Source organism: Microtus pennsylvanicus, chromosome 5 (genome assembly GCF_037038515.1).
Source record: "Microtus pennsylvanicus isolate mMicPen1 chromosome 5, mMicPen1.hap1, whole genome shotgun sequence".
NCBI classification, from domain to species: Eukaryota; Metazoa; Chordata; class Mammalia; order Rodentia; family Cricetidae; genus Microtus; species Microtus pennsylvanicus.
Window position 1 is genome coordinate 49,081,049 of NC_134583.1, and position 14,487 is coordinate 49,095,535.

Genomic DNA, 14,487 nt, shown 5'->3' on the forward strand with positions numbered 1-14,487 from the left:
TGACTTCTTTGTAACCTAGCCTCAATCATGTTGAGAGAGAGCAAGAAAACTTCACAGATGTATAAATTAATTATTCTTTTTGGTCATTAACATAATTTCTCAATTATGCAAGTGTAGCTAATACTAATGTAAAATTCAGAAAACTGAATGTAAAATTTAGTTGAACAACTTGACCTCAGAGATAAATAATTCAGTGCTTATGAGGAGGTTAATCTTTATGTTCAGGAATTTTGGATTTATATAGCTAAAGTTCTAAGGTCTAAATTCTAAGGTCATTGACTTTTTTTTATCAGTCTTGTTTAGTTCTATCCTAAGTCTCTGGGCTGTCCAGCCTCTAGGTTGTAGCCCTTTAGGCAGTGTCAGGGGTGGACTGCATCTCATGGTATGTGTCTCAAGCTGGATCAGTCATTGGTTGACCATTCCCATGACTTCTGGCCAATCTACTATTTCTGATGTGGTTTCTTACACCTCCACTGCCCTAAGCTTGCTTTTTATCTAGTCATATTGTAACATTTTGTTTGTATACTCTATTTCTTTTGAAAAGTGCTATTCTACAATACTGCTTGAGAAAATACAGCTCCCTTGCGCATAGTGCTTTTTTTTGTACCTTCTACATTTAAACTTAAGATTCAAAATTCCTCTAGAAAAGGAAACACATGGGCTTATTTGATTTTGTAATAACTTAGAGTCATATGAGGATTTGAGCATTTTGGTATCTGCACAATACCTGTTGCTTAATAAATGCTCAGTAAACAGTCAAGCTGAATTGAATTATCTCAAATAACACTAGGAAAACATGTACCTCAGTGAAATGAAAGATGCTTGTCCGAAGAGAAAAAGCCTATCATTCCCAGGTCACGTACCTCTATTTGACTATAGCACTCTCCTCCATAGCTAAGAAGTGGAATTTCAGGCCAACTACCCAAAAGGGAAATACAAACTTTTGTACATTGCCTGAAGGATCAAATGTGATATTTGAGCATCAATGTGTGTCAATTCTTTCCCTATATTTTCTATTTTCTTTATGTTTGTTTATTTTTTCACTTTATTTGTGTTTATCTATGTGTATGAATTCAGCTCATCAAATGTGGTGGTAAGCACTTCTGCTCAGTGATCCATTTTCATGGCCTAACTTTATTTTCAGTGTTTCTGAATTTTAAATAAGGTATTAAACTATGAAAAATGAAAACATGAAATTCCTATGCAGTACCTCATATTTTTCTGCATTTAATTTACCTTGTTTCCTTTCCGTCTTGCTTAGAATCTTTCATTGAAATGTACTGTAGGGTTTCACTCAGTAGTAAAGTATGAAAATTTTCCATTTGACTGGATACTTCAAAGTATCTCCAAGCCCTAACATCTTTTACCTTATCACACTGAGGAACAATTGTTGGAGTCCGAATCAGCCTTTCTGGTTCCATAATCGGTTGTTACAACATTTAATTTGAAGTACCATATTATATTAAATTTGTCCCACTTTTTCCTAATAAAAATCATACATCTACAAAATGTAGTCCTTTCCACAAGGAAAAAGTATGCAGTATGGTCTGTGACAAATGTCCTTCTTTTGCCCACAAGTTCTACTTTACAGTTCTAGGCCCAAGAAAATATGACTGTGGAAAGACATTTGACTTCAAGATCCAATTATCTAAACATAAAAATGAATTTATAATGGAATAAGTCGAGTTTTCCAAGATTTACACTTCCCCCAGTGTTGGTATAACATAGAATATCTCTGAGCACGATTTCTCTAAAAGACTGATGTAGTGTATCTTTGATCCAGTCCCTCACATCATTTTCAGTGTCCAGGTCACTGTACTGAATGTGGAGAGAGAGTATAAATACAGTTGATGAAAGATAGAATTAACAGCCTTGAATACACACTGATTGGATAAAGTATTTGATCTCTTGCACACCAGTTTCTCACTGATATTTCTCATCTGTGAATTAGGGGAAGATTTTAATGCCAGGTCAGCAGACTTATTGTAAAAAATCATTGTAGAAGTAGAGATTTTAGAAGCAGGTTCTCAATGTTAATCTAGTAACTACTTATATACCTAAGTGTGATAATCTAACTACCTCCTTAGAAAAGTTATTTGTAAAATAAAACGAATGATGTCGTTTCACTAGGTTATTGTTTTTGTATGTAGAATAAATTTAGAGCAATATGGCACACAACAAAGGCAAACTGTTGTTTGGTACATGAATTTTGAAAAGAAAAATTTATTGACATCTGTAGGAAATCCATACTTAACACAAAAAAATTTAAAGACTTTAAGATAGCCTCTAAATGAACAAAGATTAAAAGTGAGATTTAGAAAAAAAACCAAGATGTTAATTTAAATACCCTGTGATGGATGCTGAGAGTGACATGTATAAATGAAATATTTATGTCTCTTCAATGAATAGATTCTATGAATATATTCTTACAGTTGCCTTCCTCAGGGCCTCCTTTACATCTCTGTTCCTCAAACTGTAGATGAGGGGATTCAACATGCGGATCACCACTGTGTAGAACAGAGATACCACCCTGTTTTGCTTAGTTGAGTAACTAGACTTAGGCATCACATAGATGAAGGTGATGGTCCCATAGTAGAGAGTGACTGCAGTGAGGTGGGAGGTGCAGGTGGAGAAGGCCTTGTGGCGGCCCTCAGTAGAGCGCATCTTCAGGATGGTGATGAGGATGTAGATGTAGGAGACGGCTATGACAAACACTGTCACTACAATGATGGATCCAGCAGAGATGGAGGGAATTATTCCAATAATGGAGACATCTGAACAGGACAGTTTCAACAAAGGGGAGAAGTCACAGAAGAAGTGATCTATCTGATTTGCTCCACAGAAAGATATACTCAGCAAGCAACCTGTAAATGTCCAAGCGTTCACACAGCCACCCACATAGGAAGCCCCAACTAAGAGAAAGCAGATCTGGGGAGACATGTGTGTAGAGTAGAGTAGGGGTGAGCAGATAGCTACATATCGATCATAGGCCATGGCAGCCAGCAGGAAACACTCAGCTGTCCCAAAAGTCACAACAGAACAGAGTTGGGCTTCACAGCCATGTACAGGAAGGGCTGTTCCATGCACAATAAATCCTATGAGCATTATAGGTGTAACCGATGTAGAGTAGCCAATGTCAACAAAAGCCAGATGGCTAAGGAACAGGTACATGGGGGTATGGAGTTGAGGACAATTTCTTACTAAATTAATTATGCTGATATTTCCTACCAAAGTGACAATGTATATTACAAGAAAAAGCACAAAGAAGATGACACAAAGTATAGGATCATCTGTTAACCCCAAAAGGATGAATTCTTTCACTTTTGTGTAGTTTCCAGGCTTCATTTTCTTTGTGAATTGTCCCTGAGGAAAATAAAATGTTCATTTGTTTAATACGCTCATTCTGTACAGTCCAGGTTGCATATGACTATTCCCTAGACTCAACCAGGTCTTCTTTATCCCAACGTTCACTTACTAAGGGTTTTTTTTTAACCATAATTGAGGGTTTTATTTCTTTGCATAAATGAAGAGGATTGTACCTCACTCTCTGATATGTCATATGATATCTCTTGAAAGTGCTTTGCCAGCCTTCTATTAATAGGCAGAACTGTTTCCCATGCTCCAAATCCATTTCCCATGGCATACTGGAATTCTCATCATGCTCCATGACACATTGAAATCCTAGACACACCTCACTAACTTTCTTCTCGTCCATCCTATTTTACAACCACTCCTCCTGTAATATGTATTTAGGGAATGATACTGCATCTAGCCAGCCAGCTGTATCTGAAATTTGGCAGACATTCTGGCCTGTATCAAAAATTAGGAATTTGCCACATTTCTCTCCAAGGTCTGTTCCTTCCAGGTGTAAATTAAAATGGCATTAACACATTATGAGAAAACAATTTGATAGTAGTATTTTAACTGTACATTTTCATATAAAAATTCTGTGACCTCATAAATAATTGCGAAGAAGTTTTGAGAATGGTCTGATGAAACACTACATAGATATTCATTTTGTGATTATTATTCAATTCAATTTAACGGTGACAATTTGATGAAAGGTTATCTATTTCTTTTGTATCTTCACTTGCTCTCAGCCCTTTCTTTCAGAACTAGGAACACTATTATATAAAAGAAGCCTCAAAAAAAAGAAGCCTCAGTTTAAATATTAATATTATTTTCTCTTACTTTTCTTAAGGTAGTAATTCAAAAGAAGTATGTGTGTTCAAAAATAAGTTTATTTTTCTGACATGAAGTAATGAAAATGTTAAACTGATTTGCTAAGTATCACTCATTAATTGTTTTGTATGTGTAGTTTGATGCATTTTTATTAGAGTTCCATGCCTTCTCTGTTTAGTCACTTCATTGTGACAAGCACAAGATTCTAGTGTTTTGGAGCAGTCCTAAGACAGCATAAACAACAATAAATAAATTTATTCAGAAAAGAAAAAAACTGCTAAAACAGCTATACTAAAACCTCAATAAAAATTAAAATGTTATAATATTAATGTGAAAGTCACAGAATAAAAAATAATTCTAAACCATTTCAGTCAAATATGTGGCTTACGAGTTAAAAGTACTTTACTGCTGTTTCAGAAGACTTGGGTTCCATTCCCAGAAACCACATCTGTAACTCCTCTTCCAGGGGTTCCAAGGTCTTCTTCTGACCTTATGTGATGCACATACACATGTGCAGAAAAAATACTCTTGCACATAAAACACAAATCTTTAAACTTTTAATAAAAGTATTTTAATTAGGAAGTTTTCAGTGCAAGAATCTTAATTTATTCACACCTCATGGTAGTTAGTCCAACTACATAATTATACATTTCAGTATAATCTATTGATTACAAATTTTATCAGCTTGTTTTCTTTCAGCTAATGAAAAGTTTATTCTATGGGGAATGTCAGGAAGAATCACCACAAATAATCTTAGATATTGATGTGCAGGATTTGGTCAGGTAGGGAGGGTGGATGCAGTATTGAATCCTTAATTTTCAAAACAAATCACAATTCATTGAGTTATTTTAATTTGGGGTCATATATAATAGTGTCTTCATTTAGATTATTACAGTCAAGTTAATATTACTAATAAAATGCTTCCCATCTTCTGAATCAGCTTCACAGCAGAAATACTGCACCAAACACATAAACTGAGAATGCCATAATCCTTCCTCAGTTACATCTTGAAATGCACCTCACTGCTACGTTGCTATATATGCTTTCTCACAGTTCTGTTTCCTTCAAAAATTGTGTGTGAGAGAGAGACCTGCTATGTTTAAAGGGAAATGGATAAGGAGTGGATTTCAGGGAAGTGGGGGAGACAGTGAGGAGTGGCAGGAGGATAAACTGGTGGGGATGTAATTAATGAGAGAAGAATTAAAAACCAAACAGAATTGTGTTACTATGATGCCCAGTTTCTACCCAAGTCTCTTAGTTACAGCAGTAATAAAGATATGAATTCATTCTAACAGAATTGTTGCATCTCTTAAGAATTTTAAAACAAGCTGGGCAGTGGTGTCAGATGCCTTTACTCCCAACACTCAGGAGGCAGAGGCTGTCAGGTCTCTGTGAGTTTGAGGCCAGCCTGATCTACAAGATCTAGTTCCAGGATAGGCTCCAAAGCTACAGAGAAACCTTGTCTTGAAAAACCAAAAAAAAAAAAAACCATTTACCAGAGATAATCAAACATGGTTATAAAGTAGCATGAGAATGTATTAATTCCTTAAATGTTTTCAAATGTTTTCTTCATAGCTAGTAATAATGTTGTTCCTCTGATAAATGGACTGGGGTCTTGAACTGGGGAACTGTAAAATGCACTGAATCAACAGCTGCTGTCCATTAAAGAATGTAATCCATCTCTTTACTGATAATCCTTCCTTAGACATCTTCAAATTATTTTAATAACAGGCACCCTACATTGCTTGATATGTTATCATTTATAAAGTTGTTGTAAATATTATCAATTTTGCATCACTATTTTAATGGTACAAATCATTCATTTTCCATATAAAACCCTTAAATGATTGTCCACACAGTGTAATTTTGTTGTAAAATTAAAAGAATTGTTTTATAAAATTAAAAGAAATACTATCTATACAATTTCCAGAGGTATTTGATCATATGCCATGATTAAGCAACTTCTAAATATAAAATATTCTAGATATAAAATATTGATGGACTTTTAACTATTATGTTAATGAGATGTATTATTTAGTTCATACTTAGTAAGATTTTCACCATCAATCTAAAGAAAAGTAGGAAGAACAAAGTCTGATATTTCCTTTGCTCCTAAGTAAATCATTCATATGCATGAACCCCTGCTAGGTTTTGCCCTCTTTCTCTTTCCATTTGAAACTAAAAGTATAGAGCTCTCATTGGCAAACTTGCTGTTTGAATCAGCAACTGTGACCCTGTATCCATTCCCTGGACTCATTAGCCAACTGTGTAGATAAATTGAGTACAGGAGTGTGAACTAAATCCAACCAAACATCTGCTCTTTTCCTTCAATTCCTTTTTCATAGTCTTTAGTGCTCAAACGTAGCCAGGGTTTTGTCACAGACCATTCATATTACCTTGGGCACCCTTGAAAGAATGATCCAGGTGAGTCAGGCCGATCATTGCACAGTGACTCTTGCATGAACAAGCTTTCCAGAGGAATCAAGAACTAAAACCAGTGAATTAGTTCTGTTACTTTCAAATTCTTCTTTAACTAGTAAGGTTCGTGTGTCTCATACTTACCTTTTAGAAACAGAACTGTTGATGCTGAATTTCAAAAAAAAGGTCTTTGAAGTAGACACATCCCATCTATCCTTATAGTTGAAAAGTCTACCCTAGGAACCATGACTGCAACACTTGATGAAGGAACATACTTATACACATGAGGTGAGGATGATGGCAGGAGCCTGTGTGGTGGTGGGGGAGAAGAGAAGGTTAATGTCAACATGGCAAAGTCTCTGGGGCTACTGCTATTTGTCCCTTTGAGATAAAAAGTCCATGGGTTTGTTGTACATAAATAACTTAAGGAACCAGGTGGCTCATTAAGGCCTCTCTCTAGGACTTGTTTAATATTTACCACAGCAAGACATAACAAATTTTATAACAAAAATAAGCTCCACATTTACCTTGACTCTAGTTCCAACTCTTCAATATGTATTTAATGATAAGGATTTTATATTGCCATCTTTAACATATGCCATTATGTATCTTGGAAAAACTGCATGAAAGTTGAGTTTTAAATAACAAAACTTTTAAAAAGATCATTCCCATTATCATATCAGAATGAAGAACATGAATACCTTGAAAATGAAATAAAAAATAAGATTATAAGAGGTTTGAATGAATGGAACAGTGTGAGAGTGTCACCTCATGAGCAGTTGATGTGGGATTCCCCTCTGTATGCTGTGCACATGTTTTATTACCATTAGTTAATAAAGAAGCTGTTTTGGACAATGACTTAGCAGAGTAAAGAAAGGTGGGAAATCTGAGCATAGATAGAGATAGAGAGAGAGCAGGCAGAGTCAAAGAGAAACCATGCAGCTGCTGAAGGAGAAAGATGCCCACTGGAAACTTACCTTATCAGTAGATCACAATCTCATGATGATACACAGATTAATAAAAATGGGTTAATTCAAGATTTAAGAGTTAGTACAAATGTACCTGAGTCATTGGCCAAACATTTTTTATAATTAATGTAGTTTCTATGTGATTATTTGGGTCTGAGCACTCAGGAAACAAATGAACAGTCTCTGCCTACAAATGGCATACCAACGTGGGTACTCTACATCCTCATAAAAATTGAGAAAGCTTGGGAAAAAATACTAGATACAAAAGCACAGAGTTAAGCACAGCTTCTTGGTAACCACATTTTTTTTTCAGATAGACTCTGTTTCCTGGCAGCAAGCAGAGGCATGGCTCCTTTAAGAGAAGTCTTCATGACTCAGTGTTAGTGGCAAAACAATTTCATTGGTTCTTTAAGAAATGACTTCATAGTTCAAGCTGGCAGAATAAATTTTGATTCTTTCAGGAGACCCTGTATTTAAATGGGGCTTGTGAGTAGAGTGCTACAAATTGCTTAATGGCAACATTTACTTCCTGGGTCCCTGGAGTTTGGGCAATGAGAATGGCTAGTGGAGACAGTGAACATACCTCCACCATCTTAAACTGGTCAGAGCAAGCGGCCAAGACTGCAGAGTTGGTCCTAGCCATTCCAGCTTAGCATTTTCTAAATAAAAAATTGCTCCTGGTTATAAAATGATTACATATATGCAATAAAGACAGATTCAAATGAAAAAGACCTCTGAATGTGTCACAGTGTTGGATAAATATATGTAGACTTTGGAAAGAGAGGAAAAAGAGTTTAGACAGCTATAAAAAGAAGTAAATGGTTTTAAAAAGCAAACAAAGTCTTTAAAGAGACAGATTACAGACAGTCATAGATTGAAGGAGTAAAAAATTAAGCAACATAAACATAGAATATACACAAAGAGTTTGTATTATGTATATTATTGTGTTTTCTTTGAATTTTTTGACTGCAGAGAGATATTGGATTTTGTAGGGCTGCCAAGCTAAACCAACACATATATTTTAAAGGATTCTTGACTTCAAAATTTGAGTCTAAGGATATGTTACTTCGGAAAAGAGGTTCTAGTTTTGTTTCCACAGAGGATGGGAACCTGTGGATTCCTTCCAGGCTGATGTGATTTGATGAAACAAGACCCACAAAAAATCCAGGTGGGAAATCTGAACACACACACAGAGACACACACACACACGCACACACACACATGTGTGTGTGTGTGCGTGTGTGTGTGTGCGCGCGCATGTGTGTGTGTCTTTATGATGATAATTATGCAAAGCATTTTATACATACTGAACCTTAAAAACAACTTTACGATATAAATGCTTTCATTATTTTCATTTTTTTAAACATGAAAGAACTGTGATTTTCCCACTTCCAGTGCTGTCCACTGAACTTTCCACATTAATGTTGACCTCATTATCTGAAGACAAAAGTCCCCTAGTAAATACAGATATGCTCACCTCATATGCAAGCACAGGGAAGCAGCCTAAAATAAGAGAAGCTAGAATTCTGTGCATACTCATTTGTCTCTTAATGACCAGATAGAAAGTGCTTTCCGAGATTCCAACATGTACCAGTATAATTTGTTTGATCTTGCTCCATCAGTGACTTGAGTTATGCCATCAGAAAAATAGACTTTAAGGGAATGATGGAAATATCTTACTTGCAAGAGTGCATTAAGGAAATTTAATAAAAATAAATATACATATTCACTACCCTTTGGAATCCATAAATCTCACTAAATAAAAATATTAAGTTTCCTAATGATCCCTGTATATTACTATTTATAAGATACAGATTAATAAAATATTAATGTAGTCTTAGGACAGTAAACTTAGGAATCTTCATATTTTGGGTAATCTACTACATTACTAATGGAGATAAGTATGACAATCTATGAATGAATATTGCAATACCAAGAACAATCATTTTAAAAAGTAATGTGAAAATTTGTGCCTAAAATATCAATAGAAAAATTAGAGTAGATTCAAAAATTCAAGTAATCCATAAGAAGTGATAAAATGTAATAAAATTTAAAAACTTAGAAAGAGAAGCAGCATCATGTCTAGTGGCAAAATGGTGATTTATGTCCATCAATGTTTGGGTAAATAGTACATGACTTACTCTTGCTGTTTTCACAAAACAGTAAAGGTATGTTTCAGGATTCATGAAAAATAATAAAGAATAATGAATATATGTGAAAAATAAGTCAAATTCCCTATTTTTGTTCTGCTTTACATGTAGTAAGTAGCAAAAATATTATAAAATGTTATATTATTATGATAAAAATACAACATATATGTAAATAATTTATGTACCTGTAATTGTTAACACAGAAAAAGGTGCAAAACCTATTTAAGGAGAAATGTATGTAAATGTATAAAATTACTTACCAAAATTTTGAAGACAAATTAAATAACATTTGTTAAGTACAAAGAGATATATTATGTTTCTGAACATTAAGTGTCAATATTATCTAAGTGTCAATTTCTAAAATTGCTCTATTTTAGGACGCTCTAAGTCAACACTCACTCTTTGTGTAAATCAACAAGATGATTTTGCTATCATGCACAAAATAATTAGAATTAGTGATAAAAATGAATAAAAGAGCAAAATCAAATAATTTGCTTCTTATAAATTTAAGACACACCAAAATATTAAATTAATGTTGACAGTATGGCATTGGTGAGAGGACAGGTATGTACATCAATGGAACAGAAAAGATGGTTCAAAAATGGTCTCACATGATCTATATTATACATGGTAAATTTAAGAGTTAATTAAATATTCTGACATAAATTGACTATGGATAAAACTCATTTTCTCTATTCTTTATAAATAGATATATAAACTCTGTTATGTTGAACATTGCTTTATAATAAAACTAATTCTTTTATTACATTCATTTCTTTATTATCTTCAGTATCCATCACAGCAGAGGTAGAATTCCAAGGAAAACTTGGGGGAGTTAATTCTTTCCCTCTACCATGTGATCTCAGGCACTAAAAACATGTTATCAAGCTGGATAGCAAGTGCATTTATCCATTCTGATACCTTTATAAATTTAATATAAATCTAATAAATTTTTCTTTCATGATACATTGCATCAGTAGTAGAAATATCACACAACATTCTGTATAATGTCATATAATCACTAGCACACTGATTTCTATGACTCCAAACAACCCCTGAAGGGATCCTAAAATATATATGATGTATTTCATGATGCACTACATCAGAGGGACACAGAAGTATTACATAGGCATATCCTGCCCATACTGCCAGTGCAACACTATCAAAACTTTCATGAAGAATGTGTTAAAACACAAGGTTGCTTGCTTTTCCCACTGTATGGTGAAGTTTGCCGTTGATTCTTTCATATATTGTCATTACCTTCTCCTTCTTCTCCTTCTTCTCCTCCTTCCTCTTCTCCTCCTCCTCCTCCTCCTCCTTCTTCTTCTTTTCTCTTTTACCCTCTCCCCCCTCCTCCTCTTTCTCCTTCTTCATCTTCTTCAGAAAGGGATTTTCAAATTCCAAAGAGAGAATCTATTTTGACAGGGAAGCAATGGGAGACAGGGTAGGCATGAGGTAGGAGCAGAAAACTGACTTATCTCATTTCATCCACACCAAGAAAGACCCTTAAAATGAAGTGGGAACAAAATGTATCTTGAATACTTCCCTAGATGGCATATTTCTTACTGCAAGACTTCACATTCTAAAGAATTACAACCTTTCCTTTTTAAAAAATATTTATTTATTATGGATACAATACTCTGTTTTCATATATGTCTGCAGGTTAGAAGAGGACACCAGACCTCATTACAGATGATTGTGAACCACTATGGTTGCTGGGAATTGAACTCAGGTCCCTTGGAAGAGCAGGCAATGCCCTTAACCCCTGAACCATCTCTCTAGCCCCCAAACTACAACCTTTCTAAACAGGTCCATCAGCTAGGGATCAAGTATCTTTCTTTCTGTGACTTGCTCAGTCTGATTTTTTAAATAACTAAGGAAAACCTTCTCAATGATGGCAGGATGTACACTAAGCTGGATCCTCCCACATCAAACACTAATCAAAACAATACATCATAGACTTAACACCAGGCCAGGTCCATAAAGGCATTTTTTAAACTAAGACTCTTACTTCCCAGATCTGTCTAGGTTTATATCAAATTAACAAGAGCCAACAAGTACAGTGGCCCAATACATTTAATCATATTTTGTTTGAGGAAGGTGAGTGTATTGCAGGGGATCTTCTTAGTTGGTCCCAGATGCTTAACCCCAAAATAGTCACACAGAAACCATATTATTTGCAATACTGTTTAACCAATAGCCTAAGCATATTTTTGACTAAGACTAACACATATCCTAAACTAACCCATCTCTATTAATCTGTGAATCGCCATGTGGCTGTGGCTTTCCGGCTAAAGTCTGGCATTCATCTCTGGTGTGGCTACATGGTTTCTCCATGACTCTGCCTTCTTTCTCCCAGCATTCAGCTTAGTTTTTCCTGCCTAGCTCTGTTCACATATAGCTCTGCTATATGCCCAAAGAAGTTCCTTTATTAACAAATGGTATTTACAGCATACAGAGACGAATCACACATCACCTCCCCTTTTCTGTTAAAATTAAAAGAAAAGTTTTAAATTTCACATAGAAAAATTACATATAACAAAACAGATATCAAGCAAGAATTATAGTTACAATATTAATGTCTAATCTATCTTTTATTATAACTAAGGAAAACTATAACTATAAATTCCTCAACTCCATCAAAGACTCCAGAAGGATATAATATTACCTAAGGAAACAGGAAGTACATTATAAGCAACTTCTAAAACTCTAGAATTGACAAAGACATCTTGCTGCCTGTACAGTCACCCAAATTTCTTTTGTACCATGTGGGCATCCATCTTCAGCCTAAAGTTCCATAATATCCAGCAGACTTTCCATGAAGCAGCAAATTTCAAAGACAGTTTTGCCTATATTGACAGTTTGTCCAGAAGAATGTCTAGCAGACTCTTTCATGAAGCAGGAACCCTGAAGAATTGTCTCACCATTAGGCAAGTTCAGCAGTCATTTCTCTGTGGGTCCTGCATGACCAATTCACATAGCAGGCCATCAAGCAGTCTAGGCAAGATCAGTTTTTTTTTTGTTGTTGTTGCCCAAATGGCTAACAAACACCATAAAGAGTCTCTTCGATGCCCATCTCCCTCTTGAAATAGCTTGGTGCTGCCAGGAACAGATGTGTCTCACTGTCATGAAATGTTCTAAATTCTTTTTTTCTAAATAATTAAAATGCTTTAAATGCCATATTCTGAAGGTCTCTAAAAGATTTAAAGAATTCCTATCCTTGAACATGAGCAAAGAAGTCAGGACCACAAGGGGTGCACCCACCCACAGAGACAGTGGGGCTGATCTATTGGAGCTCACAAAGGCCAGCTGGACTGTGACTGGATAAGCATGGGATAAAACCGGACTCTCTGAATATGGTGGACAATGAGGGCTGCTGAGAAGCCAAGGGCAATGGCACTGGGTTTTGATCCTACTTCATGTCCTGGCTTTGTGGGAGCCTAGCCAGTTTGGATGTTCTCCTTCCTAGACCAGGATGGAGGGGGGAGGACTTTGGACTTTCCACAGGGCAGGGAACCCTGACTGCTTTTCAGACTGGAGAGGGAGGGGGAGAGGAGTGAGGGAGGGGGGAGGACTGGGAGGCTGAGAGGAGGCGGAAATTTTTTTCTCAATAATAATAATAAAAAAAAGAATCTCAAAAACAAAATAAGAAGAGAGCACCTGAAAAAAAAAAGAATTCCTATCCTTCTGAAATATATCTTTGTATATCTAGGAGATATATCATAACTACAAGTTTGACTACTGTAGATGACTATTTATTTAATCATAGATTGCATTTTTAAATGAGCTACACAAACACAACATCTTAGTCAAGATCAGAAATATATATACATATAACAAAATTGACCTTAAATTTGTATCAATAAACCAAAATCCATACCAATGCAGATCTCTATAGCATATCCCCCTTTAAATGTAAACAAACATTTATAAATAATATTTGGGAATATGGACATAGTTCTCGCCAAGCTGCGTTCTGCTGCTTATTGGGAGAAATAATTTTTGAGCAGTGTTCAAGGCGACCTTTCAGGGGCTCTTGGTCCATCAAACCGTATTAATCTGGAAGCAAACTACAGTTTCTCATCCTCTGTGGAAACCACAGAAGAACCTCTTTTCCAAAGCAACCTCTTTTTAGACTCATATTTTTAATTCAAGATACCTTTAAAATATATATGTTGGTTTAATTTAGCAGTCCCCAGAATTAAATGTCTCTTTGTAGTAAAAAAAATCAAAGAAAACACTTAATATACATAATCCAGACTCTCTGTGTGTATTTCATCTTGGCTTGTTTTTACCCTATTACTTTTTAGTATTTATTTTCTTTACTCCTTTAATCTATGACTGTCTGTACTCTGTCTTTTTAAATACTTAGTTTTATTATTTTGTTTTAAAACAATTTACTTTTTTGTAACTCTCTATACTCTTTTCTTTTTTCTCCAAAGCCTATAAACATTTATCCAACACTGTGACTCATTTAGAGGTCTTTTTCATCTAAATTTTTCTTTATTGTGTGTCTATAATTATTTTCTGACCAACACTGATTCTTAAAATACTAAGCCCTTCTTATGAACTTAAGCAGTGCCTTTTTTAGGGGAAACATGGCAATGCCTACTTGCCCCACTCAGTATAGCATGGCAGCGCTGTTTTCTGCCTCTAGGTTCCATGCTCACGGCACTGTCTTTAGGCTCACAACCAGTCTATGTTGCCATTAAGAAAGTTGCAGGAGGCTGTTTATAAACCCCATTTAAATGCTCCATAACCAGATCTCT

General features: G+C 35.2%; 1 protein-coding gene across 2 annotated transcripts; it reads right to left on the reverse strand.

Moving 5' to 3' along the window:
• Positions 1-2,412: 2,412 nt before the first annotated feature.
• LOC142850893 (olfactory receptor 5P1) lies at positions 2,413-5,169 on the reverse strand. 2 transcript variants are annotated; one of them, XM_075974795.1, is made up of 2 exons: positions 5,152-5,169; positions 2,413-3,339 (listed from the first exon to the last, which is right to left on the reverse strand). In XM_075974795.1, exons 1-2 carry the CDS (start codon positions 5,167-5,169, stop codon positions 2,413-2,415), a joined length of 945 nt encoding a protein of 314 aa, XP_075830910.1. The 2 variants fall into 2 exon arrangements, with proteins under 2 accessions (XP_075830910.1, XP_075830911.1); XM_075974796.1 differs by lacking the exon at positions 5,152-5,169 and having other exon boundaries at positions 2,413-3,354.
• Between the last annotated feature and the right edge of the window lie 9,318 nt (positions 5,170-14,487).